Source organism: Aythya ferina (assembly GCF_964211825.1).
Source record: "Aythya ferina genome assembly, chromosome: 3".
NCBI lineage: Eukaryota > Metazoa > Chordata > Aves > Anseriformes > Anatidae > Aythya > Aythya ferina.
The window spans coordinates 37,666,728-37,679,943 of NC_140298.1; the positions used below are offsets into that span (position 1 = coordinate 37,666,728).

Genomic DNA, 13,216 nt, shown 5'->3' on the forward strand with positions numbered 1-13,216 from the left:
TGATTTCTAACATACATGCCCCAGAGCTGTTACTTTTTCTATAGTAGCTTAACCTTTATAATAGCTCCACATGGGAGAAATCCTCAATATAAGAAACTATAATATATAAATATAAACAAACTAATTTTACCATTGTAAAATCTCATAGTTCTGGATTTACAAAAGGAACAAGTGGTACATAATAGGCATCATAGTACATTGCATTTTCACCTCTTCATGTTCTCTTTTCCAAGTTAGCATGGTGAAGCAGCAGCCAAGGATCCTTCACAGCCAATTTTGGGCCCACCAAATCTTTTTCCATTGTCTCTACTACCTAGGACAACCTGGTGTTTCACTTCTGTCACTGCTTAGCAATCTAACCCTAAGCCATTTCTTTGAGTGCCCTGTCCTGGGCTCTCTTGCAAGCCTTCAGAAAACACAATCAGATTTTCAAGGACCTTTTGGACTTCAGTAATTTTAATTCCAAGGCTGAAGACAGGAAAGAAATTGCAGCTTCCAGAACATCATTAGAATCACCGTATTATTCCCAAACTAGAAGGGTAACAATAGTATATTTCTGTTATAGTGAGGAATGTATTTGTATACATCGGTGACATGAATCTGATTTAAAAATAACCCTCAAAAGTCTAACTAGGAAATAGCCATGCAGTATTTCTTCCAAATCCCATTGAAAAATTGAAAGTTCAGGCTGACAAAGCTGAAGACACGTACCTGAACTATGGAGAAGCACAGGTTTACAGTAACATGTAATATAGCTCCTCAGAACACCTATTGTAGCAGAGCAAGGATAAAAAGTAGAAGAGAAAGACTATTGTGCTAACCATGGCACCCATGCATTTTTGGAATCAGTAGAGTAGCGAGGCAGAACTGAAGCAATGTTTGTTTCCACACTGGCATCTCCATGACCTCCCTTGGCAGATTATTCCATTGCCTGATGGGACCTCAGTGTTTCATCATTTTCCCTAATGGCTTTAATTGTTTACTTTCAGGGTTTTACATTGTCCAGAGCCCATTTGAATAGACCTTATGTTTTCATTTTTTTAAAGTGTATATGACACAGTAATTATAAATTTTCCCCCCTTAGTCATCCTAACTGATGGTCAGAAAATAGATGAATACCTGTGTAAACATATGCATTCTTGCATGAGTAAATTTTTGTATGTGCATGCAAATCCTAGTTTGAATGCACAAATGACTGTATATGCATTGTGTGCTTTCTTTCCTACATGTATATACACTCATGCAAGAAATGTCTATTTTCTGACTCATCTGATCTCTCTTCTCATAGCTATTTCCACAGACCTGGGCTCTCCTGAATATATGATTAAATATATTTTTGTATCCTCATTTAACATTATAAATCACTTTTAGATAATCAACAGCCCTTTATCAATATTGAAAGATGTTAAAACTCCCAAAACATTCCAAACACGGCAATACGGCAATACTTGTTTATTCCACAGTTAATCCACAGCTATGGAAATGTTGCAATTGTTAATCCAAATCAATGAATCTCATTGCTACTCCAAACTGAATTTAGGGAGGAACCATTTATGTACCATTTATTTTAAAGTAGAATTTATTTAATTAGCTTTAAAGTTCTATTTTTTTATTTATTTTTTTGGGGGGGGGTGGTGGTGTATTATTTTTTCAAAGTGTGTGCAATATCTTCTAGATTGCCAAATATCCAAAATCATCTTTTCAGCATTTACAGAGACATTCAACTTTACTTCTGTAGAATCCCTTACAATTTCTGAAGTTGCATAATTAATATTTGTGTGACCTTTCTGTCCAGACTAGACATATATCACACCTTATTTTCCTTCTATTAATCATGAAATGTTAAGAGGACAAGCAAAAACTTTGGTATGATCTTCCTCAAAGATTTCTATACAACAAAAAAATGCAAACTGTTGCAAAATTTATAGAGCTGTTACAAAACCAGCTGATGAATCATAAACATAGCATAACGATATAAAGTATAACCTTTTGAAGTGTAGGAAAGTTATTAGTAAAATTGATAGGACCAGGCCACCAGGGTTATAGATTTCATTGAGACAGAGGACTGTGAACATGAAAATAATAGGGATGCCTGTAACGCAGACTACATGCTATCTGAATTTACCTCCACAAAAATGGGTTAAGTAAAAAGCAAGCATACAGAACTACTAGACCGCAGAAATCAAATCTGGTAGAATATAGAAAGTTGACATAATACAATATGGAAATAGATAGTATAAAAATCCAACATTATAGAAGCAGCCTGAAGAAAAATGAAAAAAGCTGTAAATAAAGAGGTATAAAATCATCACAAAAATTATTAAAGAGCAAACAGCTGTTACTAAAATTTTACAATGGACTACTCTGAAATAATCTGATATCACTACTAAAACTGAAATACCCAACTAATTTATCATTAAAAAAAAAAAAAGGAGAAAATGAACATAATAGCAGGTATGAATAAAATAGGAATGGCTTTACAATATAACAGTAGTGAAATTACCAGAAAGAGATAAAAGCTGCACTGAGAAAGTAGAAGACAAAGAATAAAAATGTCTGACATACTAAATCCCTCCTGACTTTTAAGAATCACCACAAGAATACCTATGAAAATAATAAGGGCCTTATAAAAATACCTCTTGTTAAAGTGAATGTACATCTCTAATCATCGAAGGAAAACAGGCAATGAAGATGCGAAGAATCTGAGACTTACTAGATGTAGTTTCATTAAGTGAAAACTAATTTGAAGTTGTACATTCTGGTTGATACCTGTATTACCAAAACACTGATAAATACTGAGCAAAGCAACAAAAAATATTATGAGATGAAAGGCCAAATTCTAACGAAAACAGGAAAAGAGCTAAACACATGCAACTCAGCTAAACAATGAATAAGGTTGTCTGGAGCTCTCTGAGGAACTTGAACGAACAGCAGTAGTTGGAGTATTAAACAAGCTTCAAATAGATACTAGCGGGGTTAATGTTGGGTTTACACTTCCTGCAGCATTGCAGAGATTTGTAAATCAGCTCTGGCACAAGGTGCAATCCAGCCACACCTCCAGAGCAGAGCTGGGCAGCAGGGTAGGCCGGCCGGCATGCCCAGCTGGCTGAACCCTTTCCAGGAGAGGAGCTGGCTCAGGCTGCCCTGGGCCTGTAGCTCCTGCAGTACAAGGTTTCTGTTCTCCAAGAAATATATTAAGCAAAATATTCCCATGATAACACTGTATCTTACTGCTCAAAATTACTCCTAGAAAGATATTTGTTAGGGCTAACTTTCACATCCAGTTTTCTGTTCTTTTGGGTTCTTCCTTCATAGCTACAGAGGGAGAGACACTTCTCCAAGAGTAGACTGAGAGGAATTAATTCAGGCTCCCGTTCCAGATGTTCCCTGCACAGGCAACCCCACTGCCTACACATGGAACTTAGGGAAATGTATCTTGCCAAACTTAAAGTAAATTCATTAAATCTAGCAGCCTAATTCTGCAATGACAGAGGGGGCTTTTTTGTCTATAACTTTAAGTTAGTATTCAGTGTTGAGAACAAAGTTTCGTTTGGCTTTTAAATAAATAAATAAATAAATAAAATATTACCTTTGCTATCTAAAGAAAGAAAGAAACAAGTATCATAACCATATTTACAGGCAAATCAAACATTATTATTAGGAATGTGCGAAGTCAAGGGATGCAAAGCAATCTCAAAGGATTTGTAATAAAATTATTCTCTGGCACTGTTAAAGTACAAAATTTACTGCACATACTCTCATCTGAAGAGCTGACATTTGGTGAACTCTAAGTGCACCATTTTTGAGTATTTTCATCCAGATGAAGAAAAGATTAAGAAAAGTATTTTTGTAGCATCTACATGTGGGACCACTATTTGTGTATTTCTGTCAGTTTAAAATACAAATACTTGATTATTACTTAGCAAAATGTAAATAAATCAACTTCTCTGATCATGATGTATGTTTATTTCCCCCAGGAGACTGTTTTTTCAAGCTTCTTCAGTTAAAAATACTATTAATCAGTAATCTTTTCCTTTGCCTCTCACTACAAACTCGATGGACCACCAGCAATGAAGGATTTGCACAGAAAGTATATACCCAATCAAAGTCTTTTCTGATCAAGGTGCCTTTGGGAGCACAAGAAAATAAATAATACAGGGCCTTGAACTTTCTCATGATTTATGCGATTGAATATGAACATCTTCCTGTGCACTGAATCTATTCTTGACACTTACCTTCACAGAATAATTGACAAGGCAAACTTTTCCACTTGGTTTTTATGCTATTTAAACCCCCAAATGTTGCATCAACGTATTTCAAGCCTCAGAAAAGCAAGAACTAGAATTGTCAAACCAAGTTTTCGCTAAATGTTATGGAAACTGCTACTTACAATCCGAGGTTTGAAGGGTGGCTTGATTTTCCTTTGTTCTAGAAGAACCCAGTCAATTTCCTTGAAAAACGGATGCTGCTTAATCGCGTCTTCCCCGTTTTGTGATGCCACACAGCCAAGTCGCTTATTTGGATTTTTTGTCATGAACTACAGGGTGGGGGAGGGAGAGGAGGAAGAAGTTAAAGCATGAATGACAATGGCTGGAAACCATTTACAGTTTAATTAGACATTAGAATTCCTAATGTCTACTTTTTAGAGACAGCCCCCTTTCAGAAGGTTATTTTTCCTGTAGGAGAAACAAGGAGGCCTCTCCAAATTTCAGAGGTTCCAGCCAAACCAGAAGATTCAGGGACTGAAGTGCAAGTTTCCTGCAGGAAGCTCTTTAAACTAATTTCTGAGACCTCCTAATTCCACCTGGCTAGAAGTGCTATAGGAGGAGATTCTCTTTCAGTATTTTTGCTTCAAGCTTTGGCCAAAAATACTGAAGGAAAGAGAAAATATTAAAACCTCCAGAGATAATTTATAATAGATGTTTAGGATAACTCTTATCTTACCTTGTTTGCACTACCTTACCTATTAATTTTGGGGTCGGAGGCTACATATTATTCTTGTTGGTTTTTATTTTCTTTAGATATGTAGGTTGTGTATAGATATACTCAATTCATACATGAAAGTACATGATAGGCCCAACATTCCTCATGCATTTCTAGGATTTTAATCTCATATGAATGAGAACAGCATCTTCAGCTATGTGAATTACCAGAGTTCTGCCCATACATTTCAATAAATACATGGAGTGATCAGTAACAGCAGAAAGTTTCCTTTGTGAAGCACTCTGACATTTCTGGCACCTTCCCTTTAATCTTTAGTATGGGATAGTCAGTGACAGCAACTGGAACTAACTGGTCTCATGTGGAAATTTCTGTACTTCTCACTTTTAAACTCTTACTATTCCTTTCAGCAAAACTTGTGTAAGACATTGCCACCATCAAATAATGGCAACTGTTTTTTTTTTATTTTCATTTTTTCTGATTCTTCTCTATTATTTCTTCTTTCTTTTATTAGCAATTGCTCTACTCATATCCTAGTGCACATGGACACAATTCTTGCAATGCAAGTAGAAATGAATGCTATTCTTATACACATGCATACTCACACTACAGAATTACATCAGGCTTTCCTATGACTTCATAATCAGCCATTAGTATAATTTCTTTTTAAAATTATAGTATACAAATGAAACAAAATGTGATGAATGTTTAGTGAGTTTTTAACCTAGGTACTACATTATTCTACACATCTGTAGAAAAAAAATAATTTAGCAAAAAAAAAAAAAATCACGAACACACCCTTGCTTTAATGCTGCAGTTATTACATAAGTAGTTACTGGAGCCCTTAAAATGGTTTTAGATAGCTAGACCAACTATCCAGAGGAGAATACCACTGCTATAATTTTAAAGATATAATTTACATTAGTGAGATGATTCTTTCTGTAGTTCCTGATATGTGCACGCCACTCAGACGACGACCCTTTGGTCTTCTGTTCAACTGTTCTGCAAGCTTTTTTTGCAAGTGGACAAGTCATATCTAAATTACAGGCCATATTTTCTATGGGCAGGAGAAACAAAGGTTTTGAAAGGATTACTATGCTTTGGTGAGGTCTCTTGGAAAACCACAAAATGCATTCCTACATTCCTCGGCTTTATTTCACCTCCAGGAGCCTCTGGTGACTGGCAGAGAGCAGGCCAGGAACCAGCAGCCACACACTTCGTAGAAACAGAACATGGCAACTACAGGATATGCTTTTTGTACCACATAATCCAGGTAGCAAAGAAGTAAAACCTGATCCTAGTATCCTCCATGTTCTATCTTTGTTTTAAGCTGTAGGCAGGGAAAAATCAGAATGTGTCCTTTTTGAGAAGCCTGGGACGTGAAAATATTACTAGATAATACAGTTTAGTACTGTACTTCATGAACTTGAAAGTTGATGATGAAGGAGAACAGATTTTAACAACACTTAAAAAATTAGCATATGCAAATATGATACAGTAATCTCAGAATTCTGAAGTGGACATTTAATTCCATAAATTCTATCCCCTATGATAAATATTGCTCTTTTTCACCTCTTATTTCTATTTCTGAAGCATAAGCTGACATTTACTTCCTGTTTATCAACAGCATCAACAACGATGCTACTGTCAGTGCACAGACAGCTGTTAACTGTACTGTGTTGATGAGACAGTTGCCAATGGGGCTTATTATACTTATTATAACACTTATGGCCACAGCCACAAGTGCTGCCTATACTAAGACAGGAGCCTCCTTTTACAAAAAGTGAGGCCTTTGAAGATTAGGACTCTGACCAACTTAAATGACAACAGGACAACAGGTTGCTGAGAGAACCATGTAACTTGAGGCCTGAATTAAAGATTGCTAGTCTCCCAAAACTTTGCTTAAAATAAGCAGCAGTGCTTAAAAACAGGTCTGCCTCTGTGCCCAGAGATCTGTGTCACTGGGATATGCAGGGAACACACACTGAAGACACAACCTCCCTCCATCACTTGCAAAGAAGCCCAGACCTAATTTCAATGAAGAATTGTTTTCCTTACCAGACAGGAAAGAATTTTAAATAGCAATTCCTGTCAATTCACAGAAACAAGACTAGTAAGATTCCTGGGACTTCATGGGATAAGCAACACTTACTTGTTGCTGCCTTGTAATACTGAGCTGTCAAATTATCCTTGCTTGTGTTTTGTTGGAAGTAATGGGAAAACTGTTTCTTTAGAAAATAAGGAAACATTGTTACTTGATAACGAGAATGTCACGTTATTAAAATCTCCTTACATCTTGCCTGGAGGAGTGTAAAAATACACAGTTTCTAAAGAATAAAACTGTCTCAAAGCACAATGTGAGGAAACGAAGTGTTCCAAAGCTAATCCCTTGCTAGCATTCAGCAGTAAAATACATAGACGCCTCTTTCTTTCCTCTGTTTTTCCTGTTCTTCATTTAACAGAATGTGGACAAGGATCAGATGCAGAGCACAAGGTTCAAACATGTTTCACACTATAGCTACATAGGCAACAGATTGTTAAATGTAAGGAAATACATTCTTTTCCAGGCATACTTATATAACTGGCAAACTTCCATTAAACTCTATCAATTTATGTCAATCAAGACATTTTGCCCAATGAGGAGTAATCTCATATTATAGTGCAAATCTATTTAATGGATTCAACTCTCTTTTTAAGGTTTAAAATGGTATTAAACATTAACTTTAGACAGAAAGATGTAAAAAATGGACTGCAGAAAAATATAAGCCACCGTGCCTACTATTAACAGGTAGGCTAAGGAAAACAGCCTCATGAAAAATGATAGCAAAGAAACTGGTGTTGAACATCCTTATACTTACATTCACAAAAATGCAGAGCATACACCTATAGCCCAGTGCTGCATTTGCATTTGTGAGGGGTTAATGAATAACACATATGTATAACATTAAGAATTATACTACTTGCACACATGAGATACTACTTGCACACGTGAGATAACACACTAAGACTCTATCAAATCTGTTTCTCCCTTTCCCTTGTCAAACAAATACCTTCTCATAGTTACAACAGCTCTCGTACTACACACATAATTAGGTGTTATCAGTTAATTTCCCCCCTCTGATGAATATTTCAGAATAACAGAGAGCTCAGCTAATGTTGATTCACAGAAAGAGCCTTTGGATGGGGAGCCAAAGGAACAGATCTTACAGAATGTGAAACTGAAGCACTATAGAACACTACAGAAAATCTCTGGACTTAAGTGAAATTCAGATGCAGATATTGAAAAAAAACCTTTTCTCTACAACAGGCTAAAATAATCCCTGAACCCTGGATATCAGTCTGAATTCTGCAGCTCAAGTCCATACATTTTAATTGCTAGACTGAAAATAATTGAAGAGTCTGGAAACGAAAACAGACACATGAAAGTATCGTGTCAGCTAATGAAGAGACATCAGAAAGGTATCTAGGGGGAGTAGAGAAAATATGTATGAAGGTCGGCTTTAATAAGTCCTCCCTGCCCTCACTACAGAGACTGGAGCAAAAGAGATACTACAGTTCACAACTCAGAGATGTTACCGTGGACTTCTGGTTTGAATCCTCCTCTAGAGCTCCCTCACCTGCAGCTCCCCCGCTCCCTCTCGTCTAGAATAAACCTGAACATGTTTAAGAGATCAGGATGAGCAGTTCTGAGCAAAGTGCTACCTGTCCAGTGTTGTAAAAATCAGAATTTGTTCAAGTTTTCTGTATCATTTCAAAAGGTAACCCTGTATGCATGTGACCCAAAATGTAACTGCAGGATTTCACACTAGCAGCTTCCCTCTTAATAGAAAGTCTCCTCTATTTCAGTCACCAAGAGAAAAATAGTAGCATGTTTTGTTTAAAAAAATGCTGCTTTTTGGTGGCACACTTCTATCAACCCAATCCTTATACTGTAAAACACCAGCCAGGGCAGAAACAATTGTCCTTGAGTAAGACTGCTTAATCAAAGTTTTACGTAACTAAAATGTAGAACATATAGCTGTAAATAAAAGGCTTTCAACCCATCTTGATAATAAGGGAAGAAAAATATCAGGTGGGTTAAATAAAAACATTGGCACTTTTTCTTTACATAGTGCTTCCCTCACTCTAGTGAACATGCAGCATATAAAGTGTCAAAGTGGCAGCACAGTTCTAGTTGGTTGGGTTTTCCCTGAAACATGAATCTGCAGTACACAGATTTATGCAGTGTACAACTGTGTGGAATACAAACATTCTGTTCCTTTCCCACAAGCGGTGTAATTTATCCCAGGCCCCATTATCCTAACAGTGGCACTCTGAACTGTGCTTGAACTCCCAGTGGTGACTGTTCTCAACAACTTTTAGCAAATTCAATTTTAATCAAGGAAAAAAATAATAAAAAAAGAAAGCCATGAAGAAGAGGAGGAGGAAAACAAGTATTAGAAGACTCACTGCTTTTAAAATGCTGACGGCTTCTTTACTGAGCCAGACTGGATATAAGACATCATCGTGAAGGATGGATTCAAAGAGATCATCTTCATTGTCAGCTTCAAAGGGGGGTTGCCCAGCCATCATTTCGTACATGAGAACACCCAGAGCCCACCAGTCTACTGAAGGGCCATATTCTAACTCCTGGAGGATCTGGTATAGAAAAAGAGATCACATTGAACAGGCATGATAGACAACACTCTTAGCTGTACATTTACTGCTTCAACATGATACACCCTTTCTTTCCCCAGTGCCTAAGGAGGACTAAAACCCACACTGACGTCAGTAACAGCAGGCATGGGTTCTTACCGATGCAGTTTGCACTAAGAGAGCTGAGTCTCAATGCATAGTTTTCTCAGAAGTACTAACTGAGTTTATCAGTCCCCTGAGTAAAGGAGTATGCTCATGAGCAAAAAAGCTGTATATCCTTCCAAACTGTTTAAAGCAGGTCACGCTATAGGGGAAGAAAGATCACATATACAAAACAGATTGGTGGAAAATGTGAAACATTTCCTTGTCTCTATCTTGAGCAAAACAAACTGAACCAACTTGTTATGTTGCACAGACATCATCTGAGAGATTTATTCTCATCCTTTAGGTAGGGCTGAGGGAAGCCAAAAGCATTTTTGTTCAAGTTCTTTTTACAGCATTGAAACGCTGTACAATAAATGCATGGCTGTAGGATTCACTTTAATTGCTTTTGCTTTCAGAAAAACTGGCTACAACTTTTCTGGTGGCACAAGTTCAACCTTGTAGCAAATACCTTTAGTGGGAGTAGTGGTTCAGAATGATGGATTTTTACCGTCTTACTTGGTATTACAGAACTAGTGCTGCGCATGGGACAAGTCTAATTCTTGGCTACTCTCCACTGAGAAGGAGCTTGTAGTTTGGCTGCAGCATTTCAGCATGACAGGGGACTGAAGAAAGAAGAGTGGGTGACTGCTTAAGGTGAAGCTGACTGGCTTAAAATGAGTTGGAATGGCAGCAACTCCACCACCTCCTTAAACAATATGAGTGGTGTTACAGTCAGAATTCTTGTGGTGAACTGCATTAGCTTAGTGCTGTGTTTGGGAATAATGATTGTACTGTAATGTACAATCCAAATCCAAATTCTCTCTTAACCTAAAAACAGAAATGAGTTTAACATTTGGATGCCTCTGTTTGGATCCCAACTGGATTCTTAGTTGATTGGATATTAAATTTTATACACATTAATTATAGAAAATGATAGTCTTCAGAAGTGTACTTTTCAAGTGTTCAGGGCACAGTCTCTGGAATTCAGATATTGCTAAAGAAAAGGAAATTGAAACATACTACCATGAGGCAAGAGAAATAGGAGCAGAAGATAAGCTTCTGCAATCAGGATGACAAAACGGAAGCCTGAGTTACTGACATCAGTGAGAAAAGCATTTAATATAAAAGTTCATAGAATATTATTATTGCTTTGTTTTTAGTAATAGTTTTTAAAGAATTTGCTAAATGACTCAATTAGTATACTAAATCAAAAAAGAATTCATATAGAACCAAACCCATCACTCTGGTACTTACTTTCTTTTACCTGCAGAGTACTTTTGAAATGCCACAAAACATGTTCATAGATGTTACAATAGTTCCAAGATGACTCACAACTTATCAGTTGTGCTACCAAAGCTTGCCAGACATGAACTCTAGCAATATGGATTTCTAATTTATTGTCTCAAGCAAATAATAAACTTACATTTTTCCCTGATGCAAATTTATGGTTGATGAAAGACAAACCATTGAAACTTTTTATACTATATCAGCACAGTGAATCTTTGGCAAAAAAGATGCATGGATTACTAACTAAATTGAGCTGACAAAAGTCTGTCTATCAGATAAACTGAATAATACTGATTCATTTGAAGCACTCAGAAATTCACCTTATAATCTTAAAATTTAGGATATGTGAAACCAGCACAATTATCAGCAAATTATTTTACCCAATGAATGCCTTAAAGTGAATTTGGGTGTTTTCAACTGTTTTATATGGATGTTGCAGCATCCCTATAAAAGAATCCTATGTTTCTATGCAAATATATATATTTTCTCTCCACCCATATGATAAGTAGCACAAAGATAATATTTTTCACTCACAAATACTTTAAAGAAAGGAAGAAATGATATTCTCACAAAGATGTTAACACAAAATGACATCAAACCTACAGTCTCTTCCATATGAACATCCCCCTTTAAGTCTCATTAAGAATTAAAACACTTTTTATAACTACTAAAGACCAGTGCTGACAGTACTCAGTTGCATCTATCTTCTTAAAGCCTTTAGTGAAGGCTTCTTTGAAGTGCCTTCACAATGATGCTAAGTCAGAAATGAGAATATGGAGAAGAATATTGTTGAGTTCAGGGAATAAATAAAAGAAGATCCAACTCCTATCGACATGGAACATTGTTCTTGCCCTATAGAATAAACTAATTCTGCAGGATTAACCAGGAAAACTGTGGCACAGCCTAGTTTGCATCATCTATTGCTTTCATCTACATATAAAAAGTGTCTAAAATTACACATGTAATATTCCATCTGATGAATGATACTATCTATATTCTTAGCGCAGTGAAAAATAATACCTCTGGAGCTATATAGTCAGGCGTGCCGCAAAAGGTTGTGGTGGTCACTCCATTCAGAATCCCTTCTTTGCACATCCCAAAGTCAGCCAGTTTACAGTGGCCTTCTGCATCCAGAAGAATATTGTCCAGTTTCAGATCCCTGAAATAAAGAGTCACAGATTTAAATCGGCTCTCAAGTTTTGAGCACACACTCCTGAATTTGAACAGAAACTATAGAACATGACAAATAGATGGTTTCACAAACAACACCAAGTAATTGCCCTTCACATGTGTGCATGAAAAGTGACTGGTAGCAGTCACTAAATAGACCTGGATAATGGCAAAAAGGAAGCAGGTAATGACAAGCATTTTGTAAGATGAGGCCTGTACTCTCTCTTCAGCTGCATGGAAGCACAGCTGTAAAGCATCAGAAACATTTGGAAAAGATCTCAGTCTCTCGCTTGTTACAGATCTAAGACTCTTGTGTGAAATAGGTCATTGTCGTCTAATAAAGTCACTCTCCCTTTTTGTATCAGCACAAAATAAGGAGTACCAATTTACCCATATTTAGCATATGGGTTGAATTAATTGTTACCTTCAAACCTGGATTACTTTGAATTGTATTCCTAACATATACTAGAAATACAAAGTTCAGACTGCAAGGAGAGGGCTGATAAACAATGCTCCCATCTTTGGGAGCCTAATTTTTTGCTGTTTAAAAGCTGCACAGAAATAATCTCACATGACTATTTTGCATTCATTGTTGAACAACACATCTTAGCAGCTGCCTCTCTCTGATCATTCTTTGTACAAACGTCTTTGTGTCAAAAATACACAATTCTTCAGTTATTAAATTGGGTGAGGTCAAAAACAGGTTGAGAAAGGGATATCCACCTTTCCTGTCTTGCCCTCTGCACATTTTCTAAATATACCATTGACAGTTATCTCATGATCCAAACACAATGGATGTTATGTACCATTTAACTTACCTGCCACTGCCTTAGACTAAACTACAGTAGGATCTGGAAAGCCAGTGCACAAAAGAGCCCTCACTTGCATGAAAAACAACAACAACAAAATAAAATCCACTATTAATAAAATTTTATCAGGTACAAATGATAAAAAAAAACAAAAACAAAACAAAAACAAAAAACAAAGACAACAAAATTCACTGTGGGTCACTTCCAACTCAGGATATTCTACAATTCAC

The 13,216-nt window shown here is 36.5% G+C and overlaps 1 protein-coding gene across 2 annotated transcripts in view; it reads right to left on the minus strand.

Moving 5' to 3' along the window:
- PRKCE (protein kinase C epsilon) overlaps window positions 1–13,216 on the minus strand; it is a 298,000-nt gene that overhangs the window by 15,825 nt on the left and 268,959 nt on the right. For both annotated transcript variants that reach the window (XM_084514878.1, XM_084514879.1), the window contains exons 12-14: window positions 12,028–12,166; window positions 9,391–9,579; window positions 4,391–4,537 (exon numbers count right to left, since the gene is read on the minus strand). In XM_084514878.1, coding sequence (XP_084371004.1) covers window positions 4,391–4,537; window positions 9,391–9,579; window positions 12,028–12,166 — 475 coding nt within the window. The remainder of the gene's footprint in view (window positions 1–4,390; window positions 4,538–9,390; window positions 9,580–12,027; window positions 12,167–13,216) is intronic.